Genomic DNA, 13,724 nt, shown 5'->3' with positions numbered 1-13,724 from the left:
ACACTGCAGAGAAGATATTCTAAGTGACAATATTTTTAGAGCAGAAATTTTACAGCTTCTGTCTCGTCGCATATAATATAGGCGCCTGCGCACGCGCCACTTATCTTTATTACATCAACACTTGAGTTTCGTGCGTAAATTCTCGTAATCTAAACTGTTATATTTATCTCCAATATATTATTTTGTCTGAGTGACGCCATAGATTGTTTTATTAAATTGTCAGCGTGTGTCGTTTATGCTGGCCTTTAGAAATTTGCTTTAAAAATTCGCTTGCGTTTTTACTTTTTCACATGAGTATTTTTAAAAAATAGACTCACCGTCAAATTTAAATTAAATTTAGCAATCGATCGATGTTAACACTTAGATCGTATTATTTAATTCACTTGCAATTGAATATTTCACTTCTGAGTAGGTTTGCTTTACCGTGTAATTGGAATTTTGAATGCCGAAAATAGATTATTTAAAAAAAATAAACCCACCCTTAAATTCGAATAAAATTTAGTAATTGATCTGTGAGAACACCTAGATCGTATTATTTAATTCACTTGCAGTTGAATATTTCATTTATGATTAGGTTTGCATTACCGAGTAATTGAAATTTTTAATACCGAAAATACTCCGTTTATTCAGAGTTTGGATCAAAATTTACGCGGCTTCTTGCTTGTTTTAACTTCCCAAGTAGATCTAGTATTTGCTAGCTTAAAACATTACGTTCTGCCGTCTTTGGTCCTTTTGAAATGATCAAAGCCGTAAAAGTTACTACAATTATTCCAATGCAACCAAAATAATGAAGAAGTCTACAACCTTTTTTGAAGCAAAATTTATATTTATTATTATTTCACATGAATAACTGAGAATTCGAAGTATTTCAATGAATTGATTTTCTCTGTTATTACAAAATATTGTTTTATTCTTCGGCATCACTTCCTAAAAATTTACAATTCTTGCAGAGTCTTTTAATTGAGTCGCTTTAAGAAATCTTTATAATTGGTATTAGTTTTGTGATAATAGGTATCTAAATAATTATATCTTCCCGCTATGTTCTCGCATATTAGAATTAATAAATTAATCGAAATTATCCAAATGAATGACAATGAAAAGATGCAGAAATTTCGATCCACATTCATATCTCTCCAATATTCTAATAACGATCGTCATTTTCAATAATACCATTTATTTTTAAACCTGAAAATTCGCACCTGAATTCGCAATTCGCAGAATAAACAAAACTTGGCGATAACTGGATGAAGCCTAAACTCGTTTTAGGCTTCATCTAATTACTCGCTAAATTATTCGTACTAAATCATTAATTTATACGTGTTTGAATATTATAGGTACGAATTTACGAGATATTGTAACAAGCGAATCATCTAGGTGTTTATTTTTCATTAATATATATTTCTCTTTAGCGTATTTTCTCATTTACGGAAAAAAAGGCGCTATTGTGCTCGTCATGTCCGTCCGTCTGTCCGTGACCTCAAGTTTTCGTCGACCTAAGAAATGCACTCTCTGTCACTCACTGCAGTGAGTACTGAGTTATATTTTTTGTTGTTGTTGCCTCTCTGAACGGATGGACTGATCGAAATTTCTGTTTTGAAAATCAGTTTTTTTAATTAATACACTCGTCCTTATTTGCGTTTAGTTTTTTGTCCTATATTATTTACGTTCAGATAAAACTAACCTGCTAATTTTTAGTCATGTTAATGCATGTATGTTAATGCCTTGCGAAGAATCGTCGTGATTCACGCGTCGATGTCTGATCCTCGTGGCTATAAACTGCTTTAGTATCCCACAAAAGAGTTCAAAGTTCAAAGGCAAAAACTGTTGGCAGCTGTTACTTCGAAAATTTTGTTAGCTGTTAGTTCGGAAATTAAAGAAAATATAACTCAGTACTTACTTCAGTGAGTGACAGAGAGCTCATTTTCTCGTCGACGAAAACGTGAAGTCACGGACGGACAGACAGACGGACATGGCGAGCACAATAGGGCATTTTTTCATAAATGAGAAAATGAGCTAAAAAATCAGCTGTTGGTTCAAAAATTTCAAAAAAGGCAGCTGTTAGTTTAAAAATTTCAAAAGTCAGCTGTTAGTTAAAAAAATTAAAAAAAAGTCAGCTGTTAGTTCAAAATTTTCAAAAAAGGCAGCTGTTACTTCAAAAATTTAATAAATGCAGCTGTTAGTTCAGAAATAAAAAAAAAGTCAGCTGTTAGTTCAAAAAAATTGAAAAAATGCAGCTGTTAGTTCAAAAATTTCAATAAAGTCTGCTGTTAGTTTAAAGGCAAAAAGCCCCCCTTATAAGGCTACTTGCATTCTATAGTGTGTTTTCTCAGTCATTTCTTTCCTATTCTCTAACTATAGTGACGACTGGTCCTGTTTTGTACACAATTAAGGTAGGATCTTCCTTGGCAGGATATTTTTTGTTCACAAACTAAATCAAAATCTTCTAGCTTTTTGAAATGCTTAGTTATTTCTTTATTTCCTTTACTTTCATTAGTTATTTCTTTTTCTAACGTTGAAAAATTTTCAAAGGACAGGAAACAAGCTTTTTTAAATGTCGACTATGAATTTTGATTTCAATAAAAACAAGGAAAACAATGAAAAACATCTTAAGCGTATTTAGTATCACAAATTATTATCAATTAATAATTATTCATTTATTATTAAATTATTGATTTATTTATCATAACGCATCTGATGTTTATATGAAGGTAAGGTGCCACTCAAACAAGCGTTGGTGCGTGAACATGAAGTCTTCCACATATGTACGTAAAAAGCGCTTAGGATGCAAGGGATAAATAGATTATTTAAAATCTTTATCAGAGATAAGTTGTTCTGACGTCAGACAGCGTCAATTTCCTTCTAATTCTGAATCATTGCATTTATATCCATGGTTCTACTTTGCTTTAAAATCAGCGATGACTCATTTTCATAGCGGCCAACTTTTACTGACATGTCTTTCAGTTTCAGTTAATCATGAAATTTAAAATATACTTATGTTAACCTTTGATTCTATATCTATAAATTCTTGGAAATATACACTTTAGCGCAATAGCTTCTTTCTCTGAAATTGCAATGAGTTTTTATTGTCATGTTTGGCTAGGTCGATAGATAATACGAGCTGTTGAGATAAAATTAAATATTATTGTTCATACCGCCACACTACGAACGCATTTTTTATACGATAACTTTAAGTGAATATATTGAATTATTTTGCACAATATTTTTTCTCGTAATTTGTTGTGATTAGACCAACTCTGGATCGACGCTTCACTAAGTTTCGAATACCAACCTAATTTATTTTTCAGCCTCTATTAATTTCAAAAGTAAATGAACCATTTCCAATTTGATCCAAATTTCTACTACATCATCTAGTACATGTAGTACATCCACTGGGATGGCCCAGTGGTTACAGTTCAGAGTACCAGGATTGGCGCAGAGAGGTGCGGGTTCGATCCCAGCTCTGTGCGCCAGTTTCTGGTCAGAATCGGCAAGGAGGCCGGGCGGTTTAGCAGAGTAGAATTGAAACAGTGAGTTGCATGTTCGGGACGGCAACAAGCTGTGAATGTTCAGTGATGTTAAGAATCGGCGACAGGCCTATGGCTTAGTAAACGCTGAAACCACTGCTGTTATTATTATTCAGACTTGAATGGTTAAAACTATAAATATTCAAACCTCGCTATAATATATGTTATTATTATATTATGAAAATTCGTACCGTACTAGATGATGTACTAGATGCACGATGTATCCATCGTGGCCTGGGACTGCTACGTATGACACATATACTAAGGATACTAAGATAATACTTTGTCCCAGATGTTTACATCATCTATAGTACATTCGTGATTGTTTTTGTGGTGTCAGCGGTGGAATCAATTAAAATTTTGTGTTATCGCGATGTGTGGGCAATCCCGAGTGTCAATGTGATTGATGGCGCATCCAACCTACATTATTTTTACGATAAGCTAAACTTATATTAATATCTGAAAAGTTCTCTTGACAGTTCAAACAATGCCGATAGTTATAGATTTATTTCGTATGAACATGAATCATAGCTAAGATGAGAGGATGACACGTGCTTTACCTTACGTGTTAAAAAAAATTCTTTTGTTAAATAAAAAAAGTGAAAATTCAGTATTATGTACTCAGACGCTGAGAGAAAATAATTCAGATGAAATATATAAATGCATGGTTATGTTATATTAGATTCTGATTAAGATGATAAACCCTTAATCGTCATTAACATTATCATGATAATTATCACTATCATTTTGAGTATTGTCACCATCACCGTTACGACGATCATTATTATCATTGTGAATATCACTATCGTGAAAATAATCATCACCATTACCATTATAATCATCACCGTTACCATAATAATCATTACCATAACCACAATAATCATCACCATAACCACCATACCAATGATCACCATAACCATAACAATGATCACCATAACTACAATAATCATCACCATAACCACAATAATCATCACCATAACCACCATAATCATCACCATAACCACAATAATCACCATAACCACAATAATCACCATAACCACAATAATCATCACCATAACCACCATAATCATCACCATAACCACAATATTCATCACCATAACCACCATAATCATCACCATAACCACAATAATCATCACCATAACCACAATAATCACCATAACCACAATAATCATCACCATAACCACCATAATCATCACCATAACCACAATATTCATCACCATAACCNCAATGATCATCATAACAATGATCACCATAACAATGATCACCATAACCATGATCACCATCAGGGTGTTAACGGGACGTTCCGGCTGGAGGTGGAGGGGGCGGGGGGCGTGTTCGACGTCACCCCCCACGAGGGCATCAACCTCGCCTCGTTCCTCGTCAGGGTTCGCGACCCTGCCCTCCTCGACTACGAGCGTCTGCAGGGTCAGGGATGTGTGATGAACGTGTATAGTCATTGTATGGAGTGTATAGAGTGTATAAAATGTGTATGAAGTGTATAGAGTGTGTGTTGTGATGTGTATGAAATGTATAGTGTGTGTTGTGATGTGTATGAAGTGTATAGAGTGTGTATGGTGATTGTATGAAGTGTGTATAGTGATGTGTATGAAGTGTATAGAGTGTATAAAGTGTGCATTGTGATGGTATGAAGTGTGTATAGTGATGTGTACAATATGTTTGTTGTGATTGAATGAATTGTATAAAGTGTGTATGGTGATTGGATGAATTGTATACAGTGTTATTGTGATTGTATGGGTTGTATAAAGTGTATGTTCGGTAACCCGGGCTGACCCGGGTATTGTTACGAGTGTATTGCCACCTGATGTTTTACGTCAAGATTTACTGGCCAACGTATAGGGAGTGTAGAACTGGGAAATCTCTTGGTTTTGCAACTCGTTGATTATAGCTAGGTTTAGTTTGGTTGACGATTTGGTTGGCAAGCCGTGGCAGGTAACAAGGGTTAGCAGATCAAATAACTAAATATTTTACAGAATTATTTGGTTTCGTAAGTTTCGTGCATAAAATACTCGTATTTTTGAAAGTTAAATTTAAAGTTTAAATATCAATATAGTTAAATATCATGTTTTTAAAGATATGATAGTAAATATTGTGAACTCGGTATCACGTTTTTAGTGATGAAGTTAAACGTATTGTGTGTTTGATTTTGTCTCTGCTGTTAAGAACTAAAGATTATTGAGAATTGATTTCGTATCTATTGAAGAACGAGCGATTATTGAGAATTTCATTTTGTATTTGCAATGATTGACAAAAGATTAATATGCATTAAAATCGCGTTTGGAGTGATAAACTAATAAGATTATTGGGAATTGATTTCATATTTGTGTTGAGGAACGAAAGATTATTGTGCATTTCCTTTTGTATTTGCAATGATTGAAAAAAAGATTAATATCGCGTTTGTAGTGATGAACTAATAATTATTGTGTTTATTGTTTCTGTTTGCAGTGGTGAACTTCACGCTTGTGGCTCGCGAGACCGTCCCCGACAGACCCAAGTCCTCCTCGTGTCTCGTGAGCGTCTACATCAGGGACACCAATGACAACGTCCCAATCTTCGAGCGGGACATGTATGAGGTGGGACTCTCTGGGACTGGGCTGATTAATTGACTCGCTGGGAATGCCTGGGTTGTGGGAATTGCTGGGACTGTGTAGGTCGTGGAACTGGCTGGGACTGATTGGCTTGTGGGAAATGCTGGACATTGGGGATTGTGGGACTTGTTGAGCATTGTGAGTTGTGGGACTTGCTAGGATTGTGCGGGCCGTATGACTGGTCGAGACTGTGGGGGTTGTGAGACTGCCTACAGGACTGCTTAGGACTGTGTGGGGTCATAAGACTGGCTGGGACTGTATAGGTTGTGAGACTGTCTGGGACTGTGTGGGTTGTTGGACTTTCTGAGATTGTATTTGGGTCGTGGGACTCGCTGGGACTGTGTGGGTTGTGGGACTGGATTGTACTGCATGTTTTGGATCAATGTTGATCCATTGATGGAAACCATCTAAGTATGTTGCAGCGTTTCTGCAGTGACTGTTGATTTGTTGTTACAGTTTGTTGTTGACCACAGTTTGTTGTGCTGCCTTGCGATGCGAATTGCGAATTGCGTTGGTGATGATGCGAGTCATCATCACCAACGCAATTCGTATAAGTTATTCTAATAACACCGCCGTCGCTCAAATGACTCTGTGTCAAGGCCACTCTGTTAATTTTGTTACATTTAATTCACGTACGAGACAGTTCTGTGGAAATTCTCGTAATCTATCTTATCTTGCTAATCTTGCGCACGAGTGTGATGGAGTGTGCTAACTCTTAACATATATGACTTTCTTAATTTATATAACTTAAAGCCCCTCCTCCCCCGCCTTCTTATCTTATTTAGGGGTTGTAATTGTAAAGAACTTATCAGCCACTTTTTAATATTTGCATTTGATAGAAGGTAATGTTATCTGAGGAAATCTAGAATAACTAATTCAATCATTTTTGAAGTCTCATGACTTTTTTTTCTTAATGACTTTCAAAAGGGTTTTCAATTTAGTTTTTCCTCTGGTGATGATTAAGAATTCAGGGGTTGTGCCTTAAAAAATTCTTTTGAGTTTGTAACTTTGTGAGCCAATCACTGACGGCTTTTTAAGCTTAACCAACCAAGCACAGACGAGAAATCAGCCGCGAAGTATGTAGGCTGTTAAGCTCAATTAGGCTGCTACGCCTACCTTGGCCGCTACCTTTACTTAGGTCGCTGCTTTACTTAGGCCGCTACCTTTACTTAGGTCACTACGTCTACTTAGGCTGCTACGTTTACTTAGGTCGCTGCTTTACTTCGGCCGCTACGTTTACGTAGGCCGCTACCTTTACTTAGGTCGCTGCTACCTTTAGTTTACTTAGACCGCTTCCTTTACTTAATTTGGCCTCTACGTGTATTAGGCCGTTTTGTGAATCAAGGCCGTTACGTTTACCTCGGCCACTAACTGTACTTAACTGGATTTTTAATAGTTCGGCCCCACGCAAGTAACTATTATCGGCTTTTTAACTTGCGTGCCGTTTTATATCAACTATTATTGGCTTTTTAACGTGCATGCCGTCTTATATTAACTATTATCGGCTTTTTAACTTGCGTGCCGTCTTATATTAACTATTATCGGCTTTTTAACATGCCCCTAACACCCATGCCCCTAACACCCATGCCCCTAACACCCATGCCCTAACACCCATGCCCTAACACCCATGCCCTAACACCCATACCCTAACACCCATACCCTAACACCCATACCCTAACACCCATGTCCTAACACCCAGGCTGAGGAAGTGAGCAGTGTGGTGTCACCGGCACCCAGCAGCACGACTGAGGTCACCGTCGTGCTGACTGATGTTAACGACCAGACGCCGCAGTTCCGAGCGTCACATTACGTCGCCGAGGTCAGCGAGTCGTCGCAGTTCAACATGCCCGTCAACTTCATCGGCGACGCTATACCTGAGGTCTACGACAACGATCAGGTACGGGGATAATGCATGGGATATGTTATGGAGTGAGGATGTTGCTTTAATTGTTGGTAAATATGGTTTTCGTAACTGCAGGACATTGTTTTCCTTATTGCAGGATATTGTTTTCTGCATTGGAGGTTGTTGCTTTAATTGTTGTAAATATTGTTTTGATATTGTTTTTTTTTTTGTTGCAGGATATTGCTTTCCTTATTGCAGGATATTGTTTTCCTTATTGGAGGATATTGCTTTCCTTATTGCAGGATATTGTTTTCCTTATTGGAGGATATTGCTTTCCTTATTGCAGGATATTGCTTTCATTATTGGATGATGTTTTCCTTATTGCAGGATATTGTTTTCCTTATTGGAGGATGTTGCTTTCCAGGAGGTTATTGATCAAATTGTTTTTTTTAGTACGTAATAAAAATAAACTGTGGCAGTGGCTTTATAAAGATAGTATATTATATTGTGTCAGGTGTTGAGTATCATAATAAATTTCTAAAAAACCATACGATGAACACATACTTAATGAGGCATCCACGCTGTGATGTTGGCTGCTTACTGCCTATTAACTAGCGTTAGTTACAACAATTAATGTTGACTTGGATACCATAGATGATTATTAGTGTTGAAATATTACAACTAGATAAAATGATACTTGTAACAAATACGACGCTTCTTAAACGATTGATCTTTCTTCCTGGCCCTAGAACTTGATAATCGTCGAAGACAAGGACTGGGTACGTAAAATTTATAATGACCAGGGGCCATACTTTCAATAAAAGTTAAGAGATCGTAAGTTCATCAACCAATCATTGACGGCCTTTCAAGCAAAATCCACCAATCATGGACAAGAAAATAGAGCGTAAATACTTACGTTCACTTAGCGAGTTTTGAAAGTATGGCACCAGCGCTCACAGCAAACAGATTTCCGAATAACATGAAACTTTAAATCTAAACATGACGTCATGTGCAGATTAATTGGTTGATTGACATAGCATTTCATGTTGATTACACGTCATGTGCGGGTGTTGACATAGCCTTTGATGTTGATTATACGTCATGTGCGGGCGTTGACATAGCATTTGATGTTGATTACACGTCATGTGCGGGCGCTGTCTCTTATACACATCTAGATGTGTATAAGAGACAGGTAGAGATCATTAACAAAGACCATTAATTGCTAAGTAGAGATCATTAACAAAGATCATTAATTGCTTAGCAGGGATCATCAACAAAGATCATGAATTGCTAAGTAGAGATCATTAACAAAGATCATTAATTGCTAAGCAGAGATCATTAACAAAGATCATTAACTGCCAAGCAGAGATGAATAACAAAGGCCATCAATTGCTAAGCAGAGATTATCAACAAAGATCACGAATTGCTAAGCAGAGATCCTTAACAAATATCATTAACTGCTAAGTAGAGATCATTAACAAAGATCATTAATTGATAAGAAGAGATCATTAACAAAGATCATTAATTGTTAAGCAGAGATCATTAACAAAGACCATTAATTGCTAAGTAGAGATCATTAACAAAGGCCATCAATTGCTAAGCAGAGATCATCAACAAAGATCATGAATTGCTAAGTAGAGATTATCAACAAAGATCATGAATTGCTAAGTAGAGATTATCAACATTTAAATTAACAATGATCTCTATGTTGGAATCACTAAAGATAAACAGCGGCATGTGCTGGGTCATTATTCATTCTGTAACACGTGATTTATAGGCTCAATTTAGTGCGTGATAAATAACAAAGAATTTTCGTGTTATTATTATTAATAACCGTAAGCTATTCGTTGTTATATGACTTTTTCTTTTGCCTATGTAATTTAGAGTCCATATATCATTGTTTAAAGTCTAGCCTTGTTTCTTTTGTAATTCTACTCGCTTTCCGATATGAAATATGACTTAATAAATGACCATTGCAAGTTATCGTCCAAGCCACGTCATCGTTTCCTCCATGGATCATTTCTTTGTGTCCTTCTAATTGATTTATGATCGCTTATCTCTAAATTTTCATATTTTGTACACTATAATAATGAATCTGCATAAACTGCTGCGTCTTATTCATTATGATTGGAATCCTTTTTATCAGGTTTCACGGTCAGGATATGCACTCACTCTAGCACATTTATCCATGATGATGCGCAGATATTTTTCAATGATTCAAGTAAATATATCATTTAATTGTATCAATCAAAAATTAATAAATTATTGAAAATTTAATAAAATGTCCTATAAATTCACATTTTTCTCATTGAGGAAAAAATAATTAATTTTCTTTGATTTTCATTTGTTTTTAAATTTTAGAAAAATTTAAATGGTGTTTCGGCTCAGAATTTTCTTTCAAACGTTTCAAATCGTAGCGAAAATTTATAAAGAGTGTAGAAATTAATGGACTGATGTAATCTGTCTTAAAGGATTAAATAATATGAAAATTGATCTCAAAAATATTAATAAATGAAAATAAAAGTATAATAATAAATAAAAACATAATAAGCGAACCTAATCAATAATAAACTTATTACGGAAACAGTTGTCGCCGGGGGTTAGATTAATTAATGAGATTGCTATTCGATTATTAATAGAACGATTAATGTAATGAAAGACATTTCCATTCGATTATCAACAGAACGATTGGTTAACGAGATTACTGTTCAATTATTAATTGTGCGATTAATGAAGGAAATTACTATATTCGATCATTAAGTACTATTAACAACTGAAATTACTAATCTGCTATTAATTGATCGATCATTGAATGAGATTTGTATTTTCAGAATGTTATTCATGATGTGAATTTTCACGCATTCATTTTTACTCTCCGACGTTTGTTAATTCATCGAAAGTTCGATCAAAAGTGGGTCAAAGATTCGACAACGAACGTCTTCGTGAGTCACACTCGAGCTGTGAAACGAGCAAGAAACGAACGAAGTACCGTATTCGTTTCTCGGAATCAAATATTATCTTATCTGTGCTACTATCTTGTTGCTTCTTTGTGCTTCCCGGGCTGCTTGATCTGCTTCAGTATCTAATTCTGCATTTTTATGCATATACCGGTACACTGTAAACATATTTTACTTATTCAAATTACCTCATTTTTTATTAGCCAAACATAAAGCCAACTTGATAAGTTTTGGCTTTAACATTTCCCGTTGATCAGTTAGATCTGACGGAAAATGTTAAATGAACTTTAAATATAAATCGAAAAAAGCATTCGCAACAGTATATTATATTATATTATATTATATTACACTATATTATATTATAATACATAATATTCATAATAATTGTCAAGTGTTGCCACCAGGCTATCCCTGGACGCTGTAACAGGAGCGTTACGTCTGAAGGAGGCCGCCGTGCTGGACAGGGAAGAAGTGAGCGACTTTTTCGTTACCGTGGAGGTGCGGGATGACAATGGACACGGTAACAGGTGTGTTTTTTCACAATATTTTACGATTTTATCATGAATAAATATCCATTTAGTGAAGAAATGCAGTTATTGATTTTTCTTTTACGACTTCATTTTGAGTAATAAATATCACTATAATGAAGAAATGCAGTTATCGATTTTTCGAACCACCTTGCAATTCCGTTCAACTCCCTAGTCAAGTTTCTTTTTACAACCTTTAACGACTTTATGTTGAATAAATGAATAAATATCTCATTGTTGAAGAAATGCAGTTATCAATTTTTCGAACCACCTGGCAATTCCGTTCAACTCCCTAGTCAAGTTTCTTTTTACAACCTTTTACCAATTTATCATGAATAAAAAATATCTGTTAAGTGTAGAAATGCAGTTGTCGATTTTACGGGCCAGCTGGCGATGCCTTTCAAATCCCTGGTCATGTGTCCAATATTGCAACTGCTTGTCAAAATTACTGCTATTTCTGCTTAAGTATTTTTATTACATAAATTTCTTTAATTATAAACGAGCTAATTAAATAAATATATATGCACGTCTAGATATTCTCCTGCAATGAGCGGAAAATGAATGATAATTGAATGATTATAATTTGATTATAAATTGAACGATAATTGAATAATAATTGAACGATAATAATTGGGTGATAATATAATAATAATTGAACGATAATTGGATTAAACTTGAATGATAATTGAATTATACTTGAATGCTAATTTAATTACAGTGGAAAGATAATTGAATTATACTTGAACGATAATTGAATGATAATCGAATGATAACGGAATGATAGTTTCATGATAATTTAATGATACTTGAACGATAATTTCCTGATTATTGAACGCTACTGTCTGTATCGCAGGAACACCGTGGGCGTTCACGTGATCATCGTGGACGTGAACGACAACGCGCCGGTGTTCAGCGAGCGCGGCTACGAGGCAAAAATTGACGAAAACTCGCCGGACTTTTCAGTGCCGCTCGTAGTCGTGGCGCGCGACGCTGATGCTAATGGTGGGCAATTAATCAATATTATTGCGTCTTTTTATATTTATGGTATTTATTAATAATAATATAACAATTTTATATTAATATATGATATATTATATATATTAATATAAAATTAATATATAATATTGATATAAAAAAATAAAAATATATATCAATATTAATAATATTAATATTTTTATGGTATTTTTCCGATGCATGTTGAATTTTACTTGCTTGAATCGTCATGATTCTTTTATATTAAGACACAATATTTCTTATCAAAGAATCGTCGAGCGATACATGGTTATTAATAATATAACGTATTCTTCTATTCTCATGCATATTATTTTCTTTCATGTTAATAACTCTATTACATGAACATTCCCTTTTGCATCACTAATATGTAAATTTCTGTTGAATTTTACAATTCAAATTTTAAATCAAACAGTTAAAATAATGTTATTTTAATACCATCTTCTATGTGTATCTCACTTTTCTACCGATCACCCGGATATTCATTTTTGATTAATATGACAATTCAAAGTCTAAATCAAATTCTCGAAGTAATGAAATCTACTGCTTGCGCATTACTATGCACACTTAATCACCTGGGTTTTATTTTCTGTTGAATATAACAATTAAATCAATTTTTAGCAATTATTAAATCAATTATTAGGAAACCAATTAGCAATCCTAAATTAAACAGTGAAAATAATGCAAACCTCGACTTTCGTTCTCGTCAATTCGGGATTAAATCAAATATTTGGAAATCAATTAGCATTAGGAAGTCAATTAAATCATAAATCTAGCAGTAAAAATAATGCAATCCTCGACTTTCGTTCGCGCCAATTAGGGATAAAATCAATTATTAGGAAATCAATTAGCAACCATAAATTAAACAATTAAAATAATGCAAACCTGGATTTTGGTTCACGTTAATTAGGTACGGTGAACCGCGAGGTGGGCTACAGCCTAATGGGCGGCGACACTTAAACTAATTAATTTCAATTATTAAATCAATTATTAGGAAATCAATTAGCATTAGGAAGTCAATTAAATCCTAAATTAAACAGTGGAAAAATAAAAACCTTGACTTTGGTTCGCGCCAATTAGGTACGGTGAACCACGAGGTTCGCTACAGCCTGGTGGGTGGCGACCCTCAGCAGAACTTCACTCTGGACGCCGTGAGGGGAGAGCTGCGACCCTCAGGTCCCCTCGACTACGAGAGGCTCAAACCTGAGGGATCTCTTCGCTTCTTCAACCTCACCGTCAAGGTGGGGTTGTAATCG

At 35.0% G+C, this 13,724-nt stretch overlaps 1 protein-coding gene across 1 annotated transcript in view; it reads left to right on the top strand.

Moving 5' to 3' along the window:
- LOC108675211 (cadherin-23) overlaps positions 1-13,724 on the top strand; it is a 61,654-nt gene that overhangs the window by 17,252 nt on the left and 30,678 nt on the right. Inside the window, exons 8-14 of the mRNA XM_047883937.1 lie at positions 4,811-4,949; positions 5,988-6,115; positions 7,830-8,027; positions 10,120-10,127; positions 11,335-11,457; positions 12,311-12,459; positions 13,549-13,709. Of these exons, the coding sequence (XP_047739893.1) occupies positions 4,811-4,949; positions 5,988-6,115; positions 7,830-8,027; positions 10,120-10,127; positions 11,335-11,457; positions 12,311-12,459; positions 13,549-13,709 (906 nt within the window). The remainder of the gene's footprint in view (positions 1-4,810; positions 4,950-5,987; positions 6,116-7,829; positions 8,028-10,119; positions 10,128-11,334; positions 11,458-12,310; positions 12,460-13,548; positions 13,710-13,724) is intronic.

Source organism: Hyalella azteca, unplaced genomic scaffold, assembly GCF_000764305.2.
Source record: "Hyalella azteca isolate HAZT.00-mixed unplaced genomic scaffold, Hazt_2.0.2 contig14089, whole genome shotgun sequence".
NCBI classification, from domain to species: domain Eukaryota; kingdom Metazoa; phylum Arthropoda; class Malacostraca; order Amphipoda; family Hyalellidae; genus Hyalella; species Hyalella azteca.
Note: the sequence above shows the minus strand (reverse complement) of the source record. Positions and strands in the feature narration are given on the sequence as shown.